We start from the raw sequence: 22918 nt of genomic DNA on the forward strand, positions 1-22918 counted from the left end.
AAGTCCCACGAAAAAAAAAAAACAAAAAAAAAAAAAAAAAAAAAAAAAAAAAAAAAAAAAAAAAAAAAAAAACAACCAAAAAAAAAAAAAAAAAAAAAAAAAAAAAAAAAAAAAAAACAAAAAAAAAAAAAAAAAAAACCAAAAAAAAAAAAAAAAAAAACTGAAAAATGTGATTGTGCAGTTATGATTTCAAAGGTATAATTGAAATTATAATTACTGTATGTTGTTGGAACAAATTCAACAGAATGTGAATGGAATGAGAATCTGAAATAATTCCTTGTTTTTTTCTCCTTTTTATTCATTAGAACACAAAAGTGAGTATCTACACAGCTATCCATTTTTGCTAATGTATAAATAAGATAATGTAAAATAATATATATGACTTTTTTAAAAAATTAAAAATATATTTATTTTAAACCTGCTTTACCAATTTTATGTGCATTGTACATTGTACTCAGCATTAACTTTTACTCTACCTTGCTTGTAGGCCTGTGATAAAAAAATGAAGCACAATTTTGTTTCAAGTTGCCATTGTTTCCTCAGGTAGATTAACTCAAGACAAAACGCTTAATTTTGTCCTGAGTTTGGAACAAAACTCTAAAAATAAGATATTTTGTTCAAACTCAGTACCCAACCCTTTTGATTTTTGAAATATTTCGATTATAACTACCAGGATGTGTTCCATGAGTTGAAACACTGTTTTCCTACCTTGGCAACTTTAAGAAGTGTGGGCTCCCAGAATTCCTCAGCCAGCATGAAATCCATGCATCTTAAAGTCACCAAGGTTGAAAAATACTAAAAAGGATCGAAGCGATCCTAATATCAGTTAATTAAAAATAAAGGCATTTAAGGATCAGAGGAAAACATACCTTTCTTTAAATCCAATGGCCGAGAGTCATATACAATCCTAAAATCCTTGGGGTTCCAGGTGTCCTTACATGTATATTCTTTTGGTATTAGGATCTTGTGCTTTCCACGGATATCAAAAATTTCACAGGCAGTCTTCTCAAATAAAAAGAATAGATTAAAGTTATCGAGGACTCTATGCAGTGGTGGGATTCAATTATTTTTACTACCGGTTCTGTGGGCGTGGCTTGGTGGGCATGGCAGGGGAAGGATACTGTAAAATCTCCAGTCAGAGGTAGTATTTGCCGGTTCTCTGAACTACTCAAAATTTCCGCTACCGGTTCTCTAGAACTGATCAGAACCTGCTGAATGCCACCTCTGACTCTATGTAATCATCTCCAGCCTTTGGGTTAGTCATCTTGAATCTTCCAGTTAGGGGGGTTGAAAATAAATGAAATTAATTTCAGTTTAAAAAGACGGTTTCCATTCACAGCGCAGCAATGGAAAAGATCACGCAAACAATAAAGCTTTCTTGCTTCTGGGGAGGACCAACGCTATTATGTGCATGGAGAAGGAAAGTGAGAGTTTCAATGTAATTAACATCCCTTATGCATGGAAGTGACATGATTTGCTTCTTTAGAAAGCAAAGCTGGATTAGAAGATTAGTCCCATTGTGCCTTAGAACAATTTAATGGATAACTAGAGGATACTCGTTGGGAATAACAGGACAAAGACCAGGAAAAGGAGCTTGTTAATTCAATAGCCTGGCTAATCGGCAATGGGGTGTGAACGCAGACTCTATACAGGCTTTCTACAAGAAGAAACAGGAAGTAAAACAGCAATTGGTGAACATATACAAGTAGTTTTTGTTAAATGACTGCCTTAATTAGGAAGGTGATGAAAAAGTAATTTTAAGACCAAGCCTCGCATTTACAACCTAACCTTCGCAGCTTGTAAAGCCAAGGAAAACTGAAGAAGACCCTAAGTGCAGTTGGGGTTTCACCTAGCAACCTCCTTGTTTAACTGGAGTTGCCAGTCCCAATTGTGGTTGCAGAATGAGAACTATCTGTATACTAAGGCTAGGGGTACCTTTCTATAAAAGCCAAATACATTTATTTTCCCCGTACTGTATTTATCTCATTTAGATTCTTTCTCTCTAGGCTGTCTCCCCCAGGATAAATAATGTTTCTGGGCTGGGCCAAACCTCAAACCTCTCATTTCTCGCAGGCGAAATCAGCTAAAGCAATGTTTTTCAAAATTGGCAACTTTTAGATGAGTGGACTTCAATTCCCAGAATACCTCATCCTGGTTGTGAATTCTGAGAGTTGAAGTTCACGCATCTTAAAGTTGCCAAGTTTGAAAGACACTGAGCTAAATCACTGAATGCTGCTATCCTCTGCAGAGACATTGGAAACTCGGAGACTCGCTGTGCATCGAGATTATTACAGTTACCTGAAATGTAAGAATGGCCCAGTTCCGAAAAGCTTCTTCTTGCCCGTTGAGTTCATCTCCTTCACCCATTGGGCTAACTGGAAATGCCCCCAACTGTGCAAGTTTTTGGTGCACAAGACGGGCAAAGGCACAGAATTCTGGATACATGCTTGAACCCAAGCCAAAGACCGCATACCTGTTTCAAGAGAAAAGCTGCATTAATGCTGGTATTTTTTTTAATACAATCATGAACGAAGTATGTGTGTGGGAGGAGATCTCATTTTAAAACAGGCCTTTTTCCTTCTGAGATTGTCCCTGTTGAAGTACCTCTGTTAACAGTCTATTGAAAAGTTCCCAACTAGAACTGAGAATACATGAAATTCTCAACTTACAACAGTTCATTTATGAATCGTTCAAAGTTACAACGGCAATGAAAAAAGTGATTTATGACTGTTTTCTCACAATTATGTTTGCAGCATCCCCGTGGTCAGGTGATCAAAATTCAGACCCTTGGCAACTAATTCATATTTCTGATGGTCACAGTGTCCCTGAGTCATGGGATCCCCTTTTGCGACCTTCTGACAAGTGAACTCAATGGGGAAGCCAGATTCACTTAACAGCCAGGTGACTAATTTATCAACTGTAGTGATTCACTTAACAATGGAGACAAGGAAGGTCATAAAAGGGGGCAAAACTCACTTAACAAATGTCTCACTTAACAACAGAAATTTTGGGCGCAATTGTGGTCCTAAGTTGAGGACTCCCTGTACTTTTATAGCCAATCAACATTTTTTTAAAAATATTTTTATTGTTCTTTTACATTTAAAAAAACAAAACTGATCATAACACTAACAGCACTGTAGCATTATTATCATACATATCCATCTCTTATAGATATTTACATTAGTATACAATATTATAAGATTGTATACATTTATCTATTGTTTTCTTATCTTAACTTTCTTATTTCCTATTTTCCAGCCAATTATACCACATATCCCAAATTTCATGATATTCCGACTCTTCTTTATCTTTTAATTTTAGAGTCAATCTATCCAAGATTTTTTGAATTACCAATTCCTCAGAGGGGATGTTGTTGTGTTTCCAACATTGTGCATATGTTATTCTTGCCACAGTTAATAAGTGTAATAAAATATATTTAATCTTTTTCTGGTGTTTCTTTTTAAATATTCCTAACATGAATAGCTCAGGTTCAAATTCTAATCATTCTTTTACTATTTCTTGTAGCCAATCAACATTTTTATCTATCCTACTTCACAGGTTTCATATCAGTTTGGGTCCTACTGATTAAAGTAAATAAGTACACAAATATAAAATTATTTGTATTACTCAACTAGTGTGACACCCACTTCACCAGATATTGTGATGTTCCCAATAAGAACATATATCAATAAAATCAATAATTAAAAAAACCCATAAAAATAACATAACACACTCACCTAATAGCTAGCACATCAATTCAAAGGCACAATAAAACCAGAAACAACCCTGCCTCCAGTCTATCTATTATAAACCTTTTTTAAAATCACCATCCAGAATATCCTTAAGAAGAGGGTCACTCTCAAAAAGACGATATGAAGGAGGAGATGATGGCAACATTAGCTCAAAGGTTAGGTATAAGCTCAAGAAAGAGAAGGTTTAATTTCCCATACCTCCAGATAGAGAGGGTGCACATTTCTGTTTAAAACAAACAAGAAACTTTTGCCGCATGTCTACTTCCCCACTCTATGCCATCTACCCATTTTGGATTCAGTCATCATTTTTTTATTTTGGTTGGGGGTGATAGAGCATAAGAATGTAATCAGCACACTGCTGGTCCATCTCTTCTCATAGTGACCAACCAACTGTACAAGGAAGTCCACTGATCTCCCAGCAGGTTGTCTTTAGAAATAGTCCATTGCCATGAAATTATGAGCCATTGATCCCCACTGAAACCACTGAAGTTATAATCAATATATACAGAGAATTCCAGACTGGGGCAAGCTAGTTTAAATTATAACAGCTGAAATAGCAGCTCATCTTAAGAGCACTTAAAAGAATCAATAAAGAATAGGAATTGGTTAACTGGGATAAGCAAAATTCTGGAAGTAATTACCGGAATTTGTTACTCAATTGTTTCATTGACAAGAGGGCATTCTGCAGAGTCTATAATAAAAAAAGAAAGACTGTTATATTGCATGGATATTGGGACCGATTGTGGAAAATCAGTATATAGCATGCATTAAAAGTATTACTTTGCCATTGCTTGGTGCATCACCATTTCCAAAAGTGCTGGTGACTACCAGAAGTAGAGTTTCCTTGTCAAGGTCTCTTAGGTTGTAATCCCCCATACAGGTAACCTAAAAGGAGAAAAAAATGTGATCAGGAACTGGAGAAGGTAAATGGAAGTGGATAAAACATTGTGAGGCAAAAAAATTGTCCACTTTTCTTCAGAACCTGAAAAACGTATAGTCAGTTGCTAAGTGAACTCAAGGAGGTCAAAGGTTACTTAAGAATATAGCCAAGCTTTAGTACTGACACAACGCATTGTGGAAGATAAGCTTTCCTGAAAGCTATCTTGTCTACGTTATCAATCCTGTCTCTGCTTTATATAAATGGGAGGCAGGGACACTGAACTATCTTCTAAGTATCTGTAATAATACAGATAGTCCTCAATTTACAATAGTTCATTTGGGTTAAATTATAATCTAAAAGAGAATTTTTATATTTTTATAAGATGATGTATCGTTGGTATTTAACACCAGATAAGTTATCTAAGACAGGGGTCCCCAACCGCCGGTCCGCGGACCGGTACCGGGCCGCGGAACAAGCCTTACCGGGCCGCTGGTTGCTGGGCGCCGCCATCTTTTTTTGGTAAAAAAGCGCTTCTGGTGAGCTTTTCGGGTAGAAAGCTCACCGGGCGCTGTTTCATCATAAAAAATGGCGGCGCCAGCGCTCGGTGAGCTTTTCTGGGTAGAAAGCCATTTCTACCCGAAAAAGCTCACTGGAAGCGCTAGCGCCGCCATCTTTTGACGAAACAGCGCTTCGGTGACGTCACCGGAAGCGCCTTTTCGTCATAAAAGATGGCGGCGCCCAGTTGACGCCGGTACCGGGCCGCGGCGCCCAGCTGATGCCGGAACCGGGCCGCGGCGTCGAAAAGGTTGGGGATCCCTGATCTAAGATGTCTAAAGGTACGTCAAATGTATGTTGGAAGTATACCAATACTCGAATACAGTTCATCAGTCTGGAACCCACATTACGTATCTGATATTAGCACAATTGAGAAAGTCCAGAAATATTTCACAAGAAGAGTTCTCCACTCCTCTACTCGTTGTAGAATACCTTATGCCACCAGACTTGAAATTCTAGAACTAGAAAACCTTGAATTACGCCGTCTTCGGTCTGATTTAAGCATGGTATATAAAATCATACATTGCAATGTCCTACCTGTCAATGAATACTTCAGCTTCAACCATAACAACACAAGAGCACACAATAGATACAAACTCAAAGTTAACCGCACCAAACTTGATTGCAGGAAATACGACTTCAGCAATAGAGTGGTCAATGTCTGGAATACTCTACCCGACTCTGTAGTTTCTTCCCCAAACCCCAAAAACTTTAACCTTAGACTGTCTACTATTGACCTCACCCCTTTCCTAAGAGGCCTGTAGGGGGCGTGCATAAGCGCACCAACGTGCCTACCGTCCCTGTCCTATTGTTTCTCTTATTCTTCTTTTATTTTTCTTATATGTACCCATTTCATGTATTCACAACTATGTATACACTTATACTTATTATCTTGTAAACAATTGGCAAATCAAATAAATAAATAAATAAAAACAAAGAAGGGACTTTTTACCATCTATGGTGGACATGTGATAAAGCAAAAAAACAACAACAACTATGACTCATATCTTAATACAGGAAATCCTGAAAAATGGAGATAAAAATGAAACCAGAACTTTTCCTCTTGGGTCTAGTGGAAAAAGAACTGGAGAAAAAGTTTGGAACTTTGTTACTATATATCTTGACAGCAGCAAGACTACTGTATGTGCAAAAATGGAAGGACACTTTGATTCCTACTATGGAAGAATGGTTGCAGAAGCTGGTGGGAGTTGGCTGAAATGGCAAAATTGACTATTTTGCTTAAAGAAAGGAATATAAGTTCTTTTGTTTCCACATGGAAACCGCTTCTGAACTTCATGCTTGATGTGGAAAAGAATGAAACTTTGATTTTGGGTTTTATGGATCAGACATATTTATAGAAATGACTGGTTCATACTATTGTGGTAAAAAAAAAAGTTGCAATTGTTGTTAATGCCTTATTCTACTGTAACAGAGAGTCAAAAGTCAATGTTTCTTTTTCTTTCCCTATCCTTCCTCACTTTTCTTTCCCCATTTCCCTTCCCCCTCACTGTCCTCTTATTTGTTTTTGTATTTTATAATATTTTATAATTTAATCAAAATGTATTCTTGACCATAGTTGGTTTGTTGACTGTTCAAAGTTACAACAGCACTGAAAAAAGTGACTTACAAGCATTTTTAAACTTAAAACTGTTGTAGCATTCCCATGGTCACATGATCAAACTTAGAATGCTTGGCAACTGACTCATTTTGATGACAGTTGCAGATGGGATCACCTTTTACAACCTTCTGACAAGCAAAGATCAGCAGGGAAGCCAGATTCACTTAACAACTGTGTTGCTAACTGAACAACTGCAGTAATTTACTTAACAACTCTGGCAAGAAAGATCGTAAAATAGGACAAAACTCACTTTACAAATGTCTCACAGCAACAGAAATTTGGGGCTCAATTGTGGTCATAAGTCAAGGACTACCTGTATTGCTCATCTTTAGAAGTAAAACAAGATTGATAGGTCAGGGTCAATCACAGGCATCTTACCTTGGTACTGAAGGCACAATTGAACATATCACCCAGCTTTCGAGCCAGAGTCTCCGATTTCCCTGTTTCTGTTGCATAGAGCACCGTTGCTTTGATCCTGACAGCCATGGCTCTTCGCATCAAGGAGGATGCAAACAACACAGCCCTGCAAAGAGGAACATTTCCTTTGATCCAGATCCAAGAGTAGATTGTCAGATTGGTACCATAACTTATCCTGGAAACTTACTTGGCCCATATGCTGAATCTGATCTCTCTTTTCTTCGGTTTATGTTTCTCATCTTTCCAGATGTGTGTTTTCCATGCATCCACCTTGAAAGATAGAAGAAGTTGGACATGTCAATGTCAGATTACCATGATTTAAGCCAGTTACCCAATTTTTCTTATAAAGCTGTCACTGATTCCACAGACCTGTGACCTCTCCTGCAAATATTTCCTTCACTGGCTCTTTCTTCATTCTGCTTCTATCCCTTATTCCCCTTGTTGTGGAAAACAACTGGATTTCTGCACTTGCTAAATTGAACTTGGGGCACTGGTGAATTGTATTTCTTCCTATGGATCCTTGTCCACTTCTTGGCCATTCAGAAATCTTTTAGGAATCAAGGAAGCTTCACATAGAGATACTTAGATACTGCTGGGTGTTAAGGATGACTTCAAGGCAGGTTATCCCTTGACAAATCATTGTCAAGCCTAGTTTATAATATATTTATACTTAGTGTTGATCGTGAGCAATTGCTCCCTTAATAATGTTCTAAGCTATTCCTTGCTCCCCGAAACTACCTTTTCGGAAGTTATGCTTGGGACTAGATGAAATGTGTGATAAGGATAAAACAAGGAAGGAAGGCAGGACTAAGTTTGAATTATCTGGTGGCAGAGGTGAACCAGTAGCCTGGACTCAATTTATATGGGAATAATATTTAGAAACTGGGGGAACTACTCCATCCATCCATCCTATATATCCCTAACATATCTGTTCCAATATGATGGAAGCCAATTTGTGGTTGTTAAGGATCTGGTCTAGAAACCAGGATACTGTGAGTTCTAATGCCACTTTCGACATGAAACTTAGCTTAGCTCTCTCGGCCCAACCTAGCTCATGGGGTTGTTATGGGCAAAATAGGATGAGGAAGGAATGTTAGGTACGTTAGCCATCTTGAGTTACTTATAAACTAAAAAAATCTAATAAATAAATTAAAAACAAAATAATTACGAAAGCCAAGTTTCCCAATGTTTCATGGAGAAAAAAAAAACCATTGCTGGTTTTGAATTGAGAAATGCTTATATGAACCACACAATCAATTGAATTGAATTTAGCTCACCTGATAATAATAGAACGGTGAAATAATGTAATTCAACATCTCCTGATGGAAGAGAGGTGTAATGCTACCCGAGATGGGAGGAACCAGCCAAACCCAATCTGCCGGACACCCCCCACGGATCCGGTATTCATTCTGCATGTACTTCATGAATGATTCCGCAGCAGAATGGTGGTCCATGATGGTGATGCTTTGTTTCTAGAAGAGTCACAGGCAGGCAAAACTTAATTGGCTCCAGATTACATGTTGGTTAAGACTTTCAGGCACAAGTCCATGGCCTCAAGTTACAACCAGGGTTGGGCTGCTGGGGGTTCGCAGGGGTTCGGGAGATCCTCTAGCTAAGATTCTGCACAGTTCGGAGAACCCCCAAATCCCACTCCTGTCTGGCCCCGCCCACCCCTCCCCTCCCTTCCCAGCAGGGGTGGGATTCAAGTTTTTAAACAACTGGTTCTCTGGGCGTGGCTTAGTTGGTGGGCGTGGCCAACTCAATATCACTCACATTGAGGCACGCATCTCCTCGCCTGGCCTCTCATGACTGTGGGGATGCTGCAACAGTCATAAGTGTGGAAATGGTCATAAGTCGCTTTTTTCAGTGCCATTGTAACTTTGAATGGTCACTCCATACAAGCAAAGTACCAGCAAAGGAGGGGGGAAAAATTCCAGAGTCGTTCCTGAGACAGGAAGTCTAGTCCTGCCAAGACTGTAATAAGGGTTAACGGAGAGGCAGTTTCTGTAAGCAACACCAGAATGTTTCCTTCCTGCCTTCCTTACAGGATTAGGCCAGTAATTTCTTCTAACAACTGATTCTCCGAACTGCTTAGAATGTTAACAACCGGTTCTAGCGAATTGGTGCAAACCTATAGAATCCCACCCCTGTCTCCCAGGAGTCCCCACGTGGCTTGTTTTGGATGCAGGTAAGTGGAGGGCGCGTGCAGAGGCTTGGGGAGTCAACTCATAAATTATTTCTATGGTCTTTTTAGAGTTGCCAACAGAAAGGGAGGGGGGACACGGGGAGGGCAAAAAAACGGGCCTCCTGGAAGTTTGGGAAGGCTGGAAACAGGCCCGTTTCCGGCTTTCAGAGAGCCTTCAGAACCCGGGAGGCCATTTTTGCCCTCCCAGAGGCTCAAGGAAAGCCTCTGAAGCCCAGGGAGGGCAAAAGCGCCTCCCCCCATTGGTGCAGGAGGCCGACTAGGCCATACCCACCATGGCCATGCCCACCCAGCAACTGGGCAGAGAACCCATTGCTAACATTTTTGAAGCCCACCCCTGCTTACAGCATTTGTTTAGTGACCGTTTGGAGTTACAACGGCACTGAAAAATGTGACTTATGACCGTTGGCATCCATTGCAGAACCCCTGTGGTCACATAATCCAAATTCGTCATACATTTGGCAACTGGTATGTACTTACGACAGTTGCAATGTCCCTGGATCATGTGATCACTGTTTGCGACCTTCTGACAAGCAGAGTCAATGGGGAAGCCTGATTCACTTAACAACTGTGTCAGTAACTTAACTGCAGCAATTCAGTTAACCACCGTGGCAAGAAAGGTGATGAAATGGGGCAAAAATTCATTTAACAACTACCCTCCTTAACAACGGAACGATTGGGTAACTGATTTAGAAGTAATTAATCCAATCGATGGTTGGGTTAGTTGCTTGCAAAGATCTCCAACAAAGCCTTTTCTTCTTTGAAGGGAAAAAAAACCCCAGTTCTGAACTTCAGACCTTCTCACTGCAAAAAGGAAATGGCTAGAAATATAGAAGAGCGACCTTTGGCCTCTTCTTTTTCCACTCACCTGAAAACTATGGAGCACAGCAACGTTAACCTCTATAACAGCTTTGTCTTTCCACAGTGAAGAGAGCTTGTTTGTTTCCAGGCCCATCCGTCTCCCCACTTCCTGGATCAAGCAGACATAATGGGGAACAAACAATGGCTCATATTCAGAATCTAGCTTCATCGAAATGGCATAAATTCAAGGTGCTGGTTGTCACTTTTAAAGCTCTTCACGGCTTGGAACCAGGTTATCTGAGGGACCGTCTCTTGCCGGTCACATCCACCCAACCCATCAGAGCAGGGAGATACGGAATGCTGAGGGTCCCATCCCTGAGGGAGATACACCTGATAGGACCCAGAAGAAGGGCCTACTTCGTGGTGGCTCCCTCTCTCCGGAACATCATTCCTCCAGAGATTACAATGGCCCCCACTCTAACTCTCTTCCAGAAGGCACTGAAGACCTGGTTCTGCCAGCGGGCTTGGGGAATCCCAGAGCGGGATGGAGCCCATCCAATGCCTCGTGTGAGGTGCTGTAGCCAGGGCAGAGGGGAGGGGATGTTTTTATTATATTAATTTATTATATGATTCTTCTTTTATTACTTTTATTGTTTTTGTAAGAGGTTTTATATTCTGTAAGCCGCCTTGAGTCGACATGTGCGACTAGGTGGCAATATAAATTCCCTAAATAAAATAAAATAAAATAAATACTGCTTTCATCGTCTACACCCACCCCCTGCATATGCCTCTGGGCCACCTGAAACAGACCTTAACCACCCAACCAACCTTCACAAAGGGTTACCTGAAGAATATTGTAGCGCCGGGCATCACAGAAGTCCCGTACCCCAATCTCAGTCCCCATGTACCAGCCATTGAAAGGACAAGCTGTAAATTCCAACCCACCAACTTCAAGGAGCATATTAGACACAGCCGGAAGGGCATACCACTTCAAGTTCAGGTCTTTAAACCATTCATATCTGCAGAAAGGATCACAGAGAGTTGTATTAACAAGCCATCAGCATTATTTTTGACTGGACAACCTACTGGTTCTTTCACTGTTAAATTCACACTGCAACTCAGTTCCTCAACAGCCACTTCTCATTAAGTTACTTTGCTGGAAAGGGAAAAAACACAAATAGCTGGAAATTTGGACTACAGTGGCCCTGCTATCTATGTTTGGACTCTTTTGTAACAGCAGCCTCAGCATCTGCTGAACCCCTCCCCTCCCCGAATTATATCACTATAAGAGAGAGAAAGAACTCATTTTGATTAAACCCAAGATGAGATAAGCTGCAAAGCTTCGGGACTAAACATTCTTGCTGTTTCATTACTTTCGGCTCAATTTTCCTTGCCGGTTATCTCCAAGGACAAGCTCGACATCATTTAACCAAAGAAAAGCCAAGCCAATCTGTCCCGAGGTCTCAGCAAACAATCTTGCTTTGATAGAGTCACCCACCTGACCCATCACAAAGAGGCCTGGGCTTCTGTCATCTGAAGCCAAGATGCTTACGTGGGATGCTCCATTGACACTTCCAGGACGAGCTCTGGCGGCAAGTCAAATAATTCTGGGTCTTGACCATCGGCTTGCAGGACCAGTGGAAGCACATCAAAGCAGCCATATTTGGCTCTCCAGCCAAGCTGGATGCAGAGCTGAGAGAAGGGGAAGAAGGGGAGGAGACAAAGTATTCGACTCCTTGAATGCCCAAAGAGCATGACTTATGGGTTCTGGAACTGGAACTGCAGTTTCAGTAATGGTGGAATGCCCTGATTATCTCACGTTTGGACCTATTGCAAGGCATTCTATAAGGCAGTGTTGGCGAACCTTTTCGGCACCGAGTGCTGAAAGGGGAGCGCATGCGCATGTGGGGGAGCACTGGAAACAAAAAAAGCAGCTCCCTGGCGTGCACATGTGGGAGTGCCAGAAACTGGAACAGCAACTCCTGGGTGCGCACACACAGGAGTGCCGGAAACCAGAAGAGCAGCTTCCCGGTGGGGACAATGGAAACCGGAAGAGCATCTTCCAGTTTCCAGTGTGTGCGTGTGTGCCGGCCACCTGGTCTTCTGGTTTCCGGCACTCCCATGCGTGCAAAGACCAGCTGCCTGGTGTGCATTCGTGCCCCGGAACCCAGAACAGCAACGGACACCGGCTGGCATGCCTGGAGAGATGGCTCTGTGTGCTACTTCCAGCACGCATGCCATGGATTCGCCATCATGGCTATAAGGGATGCAGAATATAGCAGCACAGATAGCTTTAAGTATCCCTATGGTGGCCCAGGTAACACCACTGCTGTAAGAACTGAGCTGGTTGCGGGTTTGCTTTTCGGTCCAATTCAAGACATGTTGTTGTCATCTTCAAAGCCTTTGATGTCATGGGTCCAGACTAACTGAGGAACAGTCTCACCCAATGGGACTGGCCCAGCCCACTCACTCCTGCAGAAGAGGTATGTTATGGACCATGCCGGCCAAGGGATTTAGGCTGGTGGGGTCTAGGAGAAGAGCCTTTTCTGCTGTGGCTCCTACCCTTTGGAGCATTCTTGCCCCTTGAGGTGAAATCAGCCCCTACCACCTTGGTCCTCTGAAGGGGCCTCAAAACCTGGCTCTGCCAACTGGCCTGGGGTCCCCATGGGGATGTTCCACTTTGGAGGTGGTCAGTAGATTAGGAGAAGATCCTACCTCCACCCCGGTCGTTTATTCATCCCTTTTATTTAATCTCTTGTTAACATTTAATGCCTTAACGCTAACGCAGTGAATGTTTTTCATGTTTTAACACTCTCATAGTTTTATATTGTGCTTTTAAGGTGTTGTAAGTTGCCAGGGAGAGGGATGGTATAGAGCCAGTTTGATCTAGTGGTTACATCAAGGGTCTTCAAACTTGGCAAGTTGAAGACTTGTGGACTTCAACTCCCAGAATTCCTGAGCTAACATAACTGGAGGAGGAATTCTGGAAGTTGAAGTCCACAAGTCTTAAAGCTGTCAAGTTTATAGCATCAGGTTATAGCATCAGGGTAGAAAGCAGGAGGCCATGCTTTCTACCATGACTTCAATTCCCATCTTAGCAGAAAAGCCAGCTGGGTTATTTTGGGCCAGTTGCTTTCTCTCAGCCCAATCCACTCCTCAGGGTTGTTGTTGTGGGAGAGGAATAGGAGGAGGAAGTTGTGCTGGTTATGTTCAACACCTTGAGTTATTTATACAAATAATAAAGGCGGGATACAAATAAATAAATAAAATAATTTAATAAATTAATAATAGTAATAAAAATGCACTACTCTCAATATTTATTTTGTACATACTTGTGTAAACACCACGTTGGCTGGATCTCCCACAATGGTTCCATCTGGCACCTGGTAGCCAGCATATTGGATGAGTTGATTGTTCCATATTCGGAAGTCGTGCTTCCCATCAGTCCTGTGGGGGAAGACAGTGATGGTGGACCTGTTTCAAGAGAGTGAGAGTGGATGACAGCTTACTCAGTGATTCTATAGATCCAGATGAAATATACCGTATGTATATTTAAAAATGGCTCGTACCTTATGTTCCCTCCATTTGTAGCATACTCCAAATGGCGACAAAGATGTTCAAACATTTCTTTAGCATCAGTGCAACTACGAGCATCAAACACCTAAAAGGTATTAATCGGCAAATGAGAAAACTTAATATTAGCGCATGTTTCCAAGGTCGCTTTCAAGTGCAATCCAAGAAATATAACTTTTGCAATCTTAAAATAACTCTTAGATAATCTGTACTTGAATCTTAGAAACTAGTTAGTTTAGCATATTGTACAGATAATAACCTCACAGAAAGGACACTTATAAATCATGTAGCTCCAACTCTGATAAAATAGATTTCCTGGAGACCTTCAATGTTCCATGGCCTGTAAGTTATGTCAGAGTTCTCTCTAGGACAATATTTCTCAAACACAGCAACTTTAAGCTGTGTGGACTTTTACTCCCAGAATTCCCCAGGCATAGCTTACAGTTGTTGAGGTTGTGAAGCATTGTCCTAGTATAGGGGTGTCAAATAGTTCGTGGACTGGATGCGTCATGTGCTGGCCACACCCACCCTCGGTTTAGCAAAGGGGGAAAAAAGTCCTGATACGTCACATGACAATGACGTGACGACATGAGTTTGACACCCCTGTCCTAGAAGATCAAAGGAAGAGTATCAATCTCACATATCTATTCGCATTCATCTTTTTCATTGTTCTCTGAAACTTGCTCTTTTTCAGATTACACATTTTGAACTTCCAAAAGGCAGATTATTGGGGATCCAGTTAAGCAGCTTCACAAATTTAAATCTCGGCTTAGATTGGAAAGTCCAATAAAATGTGTGCCAATTTTTTCCTACTTCTAACCTTGCCAGGTAAAGTCATTGACATCATCAGAGCATCTTAAACATAGTCCTAGAATGCTGGACTAGAGTTCCATTCTTTGTCTTGTAATTTTTAGTGGAGGTATTACTATGGAATAGGATGAGCCGAACCCTGGCTATTTCGGTAGAATCTGGTAAGTTTTGAAGAGCAAAAGGAAATGGATCACCTGTAAATTGGACCATTGGATTCTCCCGATGCACCGAGGAGCATTTCTCCAGGCTTGCTTTGTGGCAAAGACAAGCTCTTCTTTGGTGAGTTGATAAGTTCCTGTTCTTTCTATCTCATGAGCCACTGCTTCCAGCCGTGTTGTATGCTCTTCCGTTTCTGCCCTGAAAAAATAAATAAAGGAAATGGCAACAGTGGTGAACAGTACAGTACAATATTGGGAGCTAACATAATTCAGAAATATTTCCAAAATGATGCAGGGATTTCCCAATAGCACTTAGATTTACATGCCACTTCAAAGTGCTTTACAGACCTCTCTAAGTGCTTTACAAAGCCAGCCTATTGCCCTCAACAATCTGGGTCCTCATTTTACCCACCTCAGAAGGATGAGTCAACCTTGAGCCTGGTGAGCTTTGAACTGCCAAATTGCAGGCAACCGGCAGTCAGCAGAAGAAGCCTGCTGTACTGCACTCTAACCACTGCACCACCACGGCTCATGCAATCAAAGAGATGCACAGAAGAAACAAGTGAATACTCAAAACCATCATTCTTTTCTATAGATATGGAGTCATTCTGAATTGATGGCACTTCTGGGAAGAGAAGAGAGCCTGTAAAATCCCTCATTACCTTGACACATTGCTGCAGGAGTCATAATAATAAGACTTTTTTTTCTTGCAGAGCCAATAACATCATTGTTTGCTTGTAAGATTAGAAGTAGTCTGCAAACTCTGTCTCCAAACATTAAAATACAGCTTTCTAGATAGTAGAGATCCTTCACCTAATGACTTGCTTCCACCATTTAATACTCCATTGTTTGTTTAATCATCTATAATCAGTACAGTAGTTTCTCAAACTGCAAAGCCATAAACCATGGGTTACTAATAAGAATAAATAGTAAAGAAGCTGCCTTCATATTCTGTGCCTAAGCCATAACCAGTCAAACCAGGATTGGGAGGGCAATCTATCTATGTAGTTGTTAGGAGTCAAAAACCACTGGATGTCACATAATCAATGCAAGGAGAAAACCATCAATGACAAATAATCTTGACTGGTTTTTTTTATCATTGTTCCACCATTGCCCTCAGCACGTAAAAAAGCACATGCATATTTAGGAAACTTCAGCTCCATTTCTCTTATCCAGTTACATGGTTAAATATTCTTTTGCCAGACATAAACAGGCACAAAAACACCTTGATTTAAAACAGTTGTTTCCAACCTCAGCCATTTTAACATGCATATACTTAACCCAGGCTACCTTGCTGGGGAATTCTGGGAGTTGAAGTCCACGCGACTAAAAGTGACCGAAGTCAACAAACACTGAATATCAATCTCATCTTAGCAGATATATAAAACCTGGGTTCATACAGTATGTAAAGTCCTTGCTTTCATTCACCATGTTGTGCAGAACGAACCAAGATGGCTATGTTCACACACAGAACTAAACCAAAGCCAAGAAAACTATGCTATGCCATACAGGATATATGAACATAGCTGGCAGGAAATTTTTTAGCTCTCTAAGGTCTCAAGTGGAAGCTCTTTCTAGATTTTGCAAGATTCTAAATAATACAGAATTTTGTTATATTGCACACAAAGAAAGTAGCCATTGGATCAATGGCTCTTAGCCTTGATGGTCACAGAACTATCTCTGGAGGCTATCTGCTAGGAGACCATGGGTTTCCTTGGCCACAGTTGTTTGCCCACTGTGACAACAGACTGCTGAATGAAATGGGCCAGGAGTCTGATCCAGCAGGGCACTGCTTAGATTCTTACGTTCTAAATGAATAATTTCCCGAACAAATTTCAGTTCTGTAGGCCAAAAATGGCCTGCTGAGGCCTCCATCTGTCCTGCCAGACCCTATTAGCTTCTCTTCATCTCTCTCCCCCTCTTTGGATTTCTCCTGGAGTTCAGAAATTGTGTTTTTCAGCATTATATTTCTAATCTCTTGTCAGCAGCTCTTTGGAGATAACAAGGTCAGGCCTCCCAAGGCATTCGTTTCTGTGCATTCTTTACCCTTTGTCTCTAGCCCTGAGAGGCAAAGCTTTTTGTCCATGACAGGTTTCTTCCTTTCAAAGGGAGTGTGAGACTGCTCCAGACTGCCTCTGCATGAAAGAATGGCTTAAGGAGAGCAGGTGGTTGAACTACCTATCTATGAAGTTGTCCCTTTATCTGACTTGCCAAGGATGCAAGAGCTGAGAATGCAGATGTGGCTCCCTGCACCTGCCACAAATGTCTGATACAAGAATGGCATGTGCATCATTGCATCAGTATATAATTTGCATTATCTAGACAAAAATGTCAGAACATCAAGACCACCGTTAGTCCCTCTCTCACAGATCCCCACCCCCCAAAAAATGTTTTTGATGTTGGTTGCAGGATTGTATGTAAAGCAGCTTGGATGTCTCAAAGCAGAGTTCAAATATAAATGTTCTCTAATTTTTCCTCATTCTTTTCTACTTTCCTATGTTCTGAGAGATGCCTTCCCTGATTACCTGCTCTTTCCTTTTTGTTTCACTTACAAACTTAAGACAACACAAAGACAGTTTATTGCTCCGTTAGCACTACAGTTAGAGTAACACTATTATGCCAATCACATTGCCTGAATCTTTAAAAAGGTCTTCCAAAATTGCGGAAAGGAAATGAATCATAGGAAGAAGCTCAAATTAAGCAAAAAAAATCTGACTCACTTTTGAAGTGTACTGTAGAAAAGATGGATAAACTCAGTTGCTTGGAGGAGTAATTTGTCTCTGGGGATGGGTTCCTCTCGGGGACCTCGGATTAATCCTTTCGGGTTCATGAGAGATCCCTGGCAAACTTTGTTCTGGCAGTTAAGAACCTGGGGAGGGGGGGAAATATGTATAGGCAAAAGAGATGGGTTAGCAAACACTCCTAGAATCAGCAGTAGGCACAGGTGCAGAGTTTAATCTTTGGGGTGGTTTAATACCCACCTGAATGAAATATTGCCCTTAAAATGGAAAGTGCGGCGTGGAAAAAAAATCTGCTCAGGATCTCAGATCAATATGGATTAGTTATGGATGCTTGTACTCCCGAGAATAACATGGACAACCAAGAAAACAAACCAATGGATCATTAAGCAAATCAATCCGGAGTTTTCACTTGAGGTACAAATTGCCAGACTTGTATTATCCTACTTCAAACATATTGTATAGAAACCCAGCTTCCCGGAAAAGGGTCTATTGCTGGGAAAGATAGAAGGAATGAGAAGAGGACAACCAGCAGCAAAAAGGATGAACCGTTGGAAAACCGGAAGGATCAGGTTGGAGGTAGATCATCCTGGAGAAGATCTAACTATGTGGTTGCTAGAAGGTGAAAACAATTTGATAATCACATAATCAGTTTATCAATTAATGTATGAGTGTAACAAATGAGGGTTATGCACGTGAATACATGTCCCTGTTTGTTTGTTAGTTTTTTTCTTTTATGTATTTGTGTGTTTTTCTTTCTTTATTTTTGCATTTAATAATTTTTTAAAAAATTATTAGATAGAACCTACAGATAGAACCCAAAAGTGAAGTGATAGCAATCCAACTTGTGTTCTGAACAGGAATCTAAATGGATTCTTGAGAAATGCCTGCTCAAATTGCTGAAGCAGGAATAGTGAAAGGAAGGCCATTAACTTCCTGGGCAAATTGTTTCCCTGCCAATTTCTTTCATTAGTAGTTTCCCCTAATTTTAATGGGGATACATCTTCCTGTAATTTTAAACTTCGAACAGTAACTGTTGTGGCCTCCACTTGGAATGACAGATAACAATCCTTCCATTATTTAAAGAGTCTTCTTCAGCTTTCTCTGAGTAGCGGAGAGTCTGCTATGGCCACTTCAACATGTATGTGATCTGCTAGCTAAAGAGCTAGAAAAAACACCTACATCTAAACATTTCTCTTACCTCTTTGGCCTCATGGTGCAATGCATCTTGAAGGATTGTTCCAGTCTCCCAATTTTTAATTTTTAAATGCCTTGGGCATCTAGATGTTTGTATGGTATTATTCTGGAGAACTTTCTGGACAGAAAAGAAACCAAAAACAATGCATTTGATTAGATTTAATTTGATTGCTGTCCTTCCTCTAAAAATTGGGTCTGTCTGTCTATCTGTCTATCATCCATTCATCATCCACCCATCCATTAGAAACTATTTATTTTTATCTTCACAAGAACTCTTTTCAAGGACCAGGAGCACCAATAAACTTCAGAGCTGAGTAGAATATTTAATTCAGCGTAAACATTTAACCCAAATACCTGTTACCTGATTACTGTACTACATTCTCTGCCTTTGCATAATATTCTGAACACAAACTACCAAGTGAATTGGAGTTGTTGCTACATAGGAAACAATAAAAATTAGTCAGATTTGTAACTGTTTTAATTATGCATGTTTTTATAGACACAGGCTTGGGCGCACTCTCACAATTGTCATTTTACAGTTGTCATTTAACTTGTCATTTTTAACTCAAGCTGGTTTTATAAAAAGTACTAAAGACCAAACCGAACAAATTATATCTTAGAATAGCTGGTCTCCAGATGAAGCTAACTATCCTATGTCACTCAGCGTTAGTTTGAACCACAAGATAAGTGGCAAATAAATGTGATCATAAAGGAATAAATAAATAAACAAAACCATCCCCAACCTCTTGGAGGGTCATCTAATCCCTACCTTTGCTTATCCCCTGTATTTCATAGTCTTAACTTTGAATAAAGGGACCCCAAAGCCAGACTCACTTCTCTTGCGTTCTCAAGCAATGTGATGCCATTGGGTTTCCTGCTCAGACTCTTAACAAGAGCACCTTCCTGCTTTGCCACACTAGAAGAAAGGAGAAACAACAATCCTTTATGAAGATATGCGAAATGCATGATGGTACAGCATTCAGTCTATACGAAATAAGTGGGTATGATTCACAGGTAGTATTCAGTAAGTTCTGACCAGTTCTGGAGAACCAGTAGCGGGAATTTTGAGTGGTTCGGACAACCAGCAAATACCACCTCTGACTGGAAATTTTACAGTATCCTTCCCCTGCCATGCCCACCAAGCCATGCCCACAGAACCGGTAGTAAAAAAAAATTGAATTCCACCACTGGTATGATCACAAACTTCCAGAGAAAAAGTCAAGGTAAAAGTTTCTCTGTCCTACTGTATTTGACTCTAGGACGTAGTGCTTATCTCTGTTTCTTGAGTGAGGGAGCCAGCACTGTCCTAAGTTATTTTCCAGGGTCATATGGCCAGTATGGCTATAGCAATAGCACTTAGACTTATATAGTGCTTCATAGTGTGTTACAGCCCTAAGTGGTTTACAAGTCAGCATATTGCCCACAACAATCTGGGTCCTCATTTCACCGACCTTGGAAGGATGAAAGGCTGAGTCAACCTTGATTCGGTCAGGATCAAACTCCTGGCTGTGGGCAGAGTTAGCCTGCAATACTGCATTCTAACCACCGTGTCACCACAGTTCTTACACTAAAGGTGCACTGAATACTGTTACCTTCCCACCAAAGTGGTATCTATTCACCTACTTTCATTTTCATACTTTCTAACTGTTACATAGGCAGGAACTGGGAGAGGAATGGGAGCTCTTGCATGACACTTAGGTCTTGAACCCGGCTCTCAATTTTCCAGCTGACAAGCTGTGTCTTTAACCACTGAGCCATCCCTCCCCTGAGACAATCAAAACTGACCTATTTCTCCTGTCCTTTATGATGACCCTATTAGAGAAGAATGGTTGTACAGCTAGTCCTTAACTTACAACCATTCGTTCAACAATCATTCAAAGTTATGACAACATGAATAGAATAGAATAGAATAGAATAGAATAGAATAGAATAGAATAGAATAGAATAGAATAGAATAGAATAACAGAGTTGGAAGGGACCTTAGAGGTCTTCTAGTCCAGATGGTTATTCAACATCTTTTTAAAAACTTCCGGTGTTGGTGCAGCCACAACTTCTGGAGGCAAGTTGTTCCACTGATTAATTGCTCTAACTGTCAGGAAATTTCTCCTTAGTTCTAAGTTGCTTCTCTCCTTGATTAGTTTCCACCCATTGTTTCTTGTCCTGCCCTCAGGTGCTTTGGAAAATAGCTTGACTGCCTCTTCTTTGTGGCAGAGATATATTGAGATATTGGAACACCGCTATCATGTCTTCCCTGGTCCTTCTTTTCATTAGACTAGACATACCCAGTTCCTGAAACCGTTCTTCATGTTTTAGCCTCCAGTCCCCTAATCATGACTTCTCAGCATCCCCATGGTTATGTGATCAAGATTCTGACAAGTGACAACTGGTGTGTATTTAGGTGGTTGCAGTGTCCTAGGTCATGTGATCACCATTTGTATCCTTCCCAGTCATCTTCCAATGAGCCAAGTCAATAGGTGAAGCCAGATTTGCTTAACAACCGCAGCAAAAAGAGCCGTGGTGGGATTCAATTTTTTTTTGCTACCGGTTCTGTGGGCATGGCTTGGTGGGTGTGGCAGGGGAAGGATACTGTAAAATCTCCAGTCAGAGGTGGTATTTGGCAGTTCTCCAAACTACTCAAAATTTCCGCTACCGGTTCTCTAGAACTGGTCAGAACCTGCTGAATACCACCCCTGAAAAAGAGGTAATAAAATTGGGCATGACTCACTTAACAACCACCTCACTTAGAAGCAGAAGTTCGAGTCCCAGACGTAAGCCAAGGATGACATTGATGATTGCCCACACCTGGATGGTACATTTTTTTTCTTATTGAAAAAAGAGGGATTTCAACTAGTAATGTTATCTTCTTTGGAAGCCATCCTCCTATGGCATCCCAAACTTCCAAACAAATGTAGATTATGTGTAATAAATTTTCCAGGGAGGTGTGTATGTGGGGGTCTATAAAAACCAACTGCTCAGTTATTTGCTATATCCTTTTGATTTGTATCACATTTTCTGAAGGCGACATATGTGTTTCCCACTGTTGCCATTCTTGCTAGAAAGTTAAGTGATCAAGCGGCTGAAAGAGACTTATCCAAGGACACTGAGATAATTTTCTGGCTAAGATGGAGATCTGAAGTCATATCTCCCCAGATTTATTTTTACACTTTCCTAAAGTTGAAAAAGCAAATGACTACTGAAAAAAAAAAACTGCACCTGAAAACAACCATCATTGTTGAGGGTTTTTTTAAAACTAGAAATTATATTTGGTATCACTGTTTAATGTGTTAAAAAGTGGATTTTCCAGAGCAGGAAAAAACATTTGAGTAGCAACTATAAATAAACAACTGTAAATCATGTGAGAAAACAGCCATTGTGTTTATAAGATAGGAAAACACACATCCAGAAAGTTGTTTTCTTTGTCTGCCCATTGACACATACAATATACAGGTAGTCCTCAACTTACGACAGCTCATTTAGTAATCATTCAAAGTTACTATAGCACTGAAAAAATGACTATTTTTCACATTTACAATCATTGCCGCATCCCTGTGCTCATCTGATCAAAATCTGGATGCTTGACAACTGGTTCCTATTTATGACGGTTGCAGTGTCATGGAGTCATGTGATCCCCTTTTGCGACCTTCTGACAAGCAAAGTCAATGGGTAAGTCAGATTTAATTAACAAAAGGTATTACTAACTTAACAACTGCATGGATTCATTTAACAACTGTGGCCAGAAAGGTCGTAAAATGAGGCAAAACTTGCTTAACAAATGTCTCACTTAGCAACAGAATTGTTGGACTCAGTTATGGTTGTAAGTTGAGGACTACCTGTTCACATAAGAAAAAAAAGGTTAGCAATGTGTCAAATGGGAAGAGAATGCCGTTGAATTAAAATGCACTTAAAATTGAATCATTCTTAAATATCCAGGGAATAATTAAAGCTCTCATTCAGTTTCAGCTTCAATCTCATTTATGGAGGAGAAGAACAACCATTCATTAAGCCCTACTCAAAGGTAATGCAATCATTTAACCTCGCAAAATAATAAATGTCCATTGTCAGGAGAATATACCAGAGAGGAGCTAAAACTGTCAAGATAGGGGTTGCGGCTATGAGTTCAAAGCCTGATTCTTTTTTTATGTGGTTCACATGCAAGGCTTGTCAAAAAAGGGTGACACTCTGACTGCATGGCTGTAGCTGCCATCTTGACTTTTTT

The 22918-nt window shown here is 40.6% G+C and overlaps 1 protein-coding gene across 2 annotated transcripts in view; it reads right to left on the bottom strand.

Annotated features, from left to right (window-relative positions):
- The window catches only part of NOS2 (nitric oxide synthase 2), a 47839-nt gene that overhangs the window by 10976 nt on the left and 13945 nt on the right, over nt 1-22918 (bottom strand). For both annotated transcript variants that reach the window (XM_087957192.1, XM_087957181.1), the window contains exons 3-18: nt 19537-19618; nt 18707-18820; nt 17488-17636; nt 14804-14966; nt 13796-13887; nt 13559-13700; nt 11779-11918; nt 11071-11245; nt 10294-10395; nt 8500-8694; nt 7410-7492; nt 7184-7328; nt 4533-4637; nt 4394-4443; nt 2299-2473; nt 870-1002 (exon numbers count right to left, since the gene is read on the bottom strand). In XM_087957192.1, coding sequence (XP_087813318.1) covers nt 870-1002; nt 2299-2473; nt 4394-4443; nt 4533-4637; nt 7184-7328; nt 7410-7492; nt 8500-8694; nt 10294-10395; nt 11071-11245; nt 11779-11918; nt 13559-13700; nt 13796-13887; nt 14804-14966; nt 17488-17636; nt 18707-18820; nt 19537-19618 — 2045 coding nt within the window. The remainder of the gene's footprint in view (nt 1-869; nt 1003-2298; nt 2474-4393; nt 4444-4532; nt 4638-7183; nt 7329-7409; nt 7493-8499; nt 8695-10293; nt 10396-11070; nt 11246-11778; nt 11919-13558; nt 13701-13795; nt 13888-14803; nt 14967-17487; nt 17637-18706; nt 18821-19536; nt 19619-22918) is intronic.

Source organism: Notechis scutatus, chromosome 1 (genome assembly GCF_049901735.1).
Source record: "Notechis scutatus isolate UNSWTSFEM ecotype Mainland chromosome 1, rNotScu1.2, whole genome shotgun sequence".
Classification (NCBI taxonomy): domain Eukaryota; kingdom Metazoa; phylum Chordata; class Lepidosauria; order Squamata; family Elapidae; genus Notechis; species Notechis scutatus.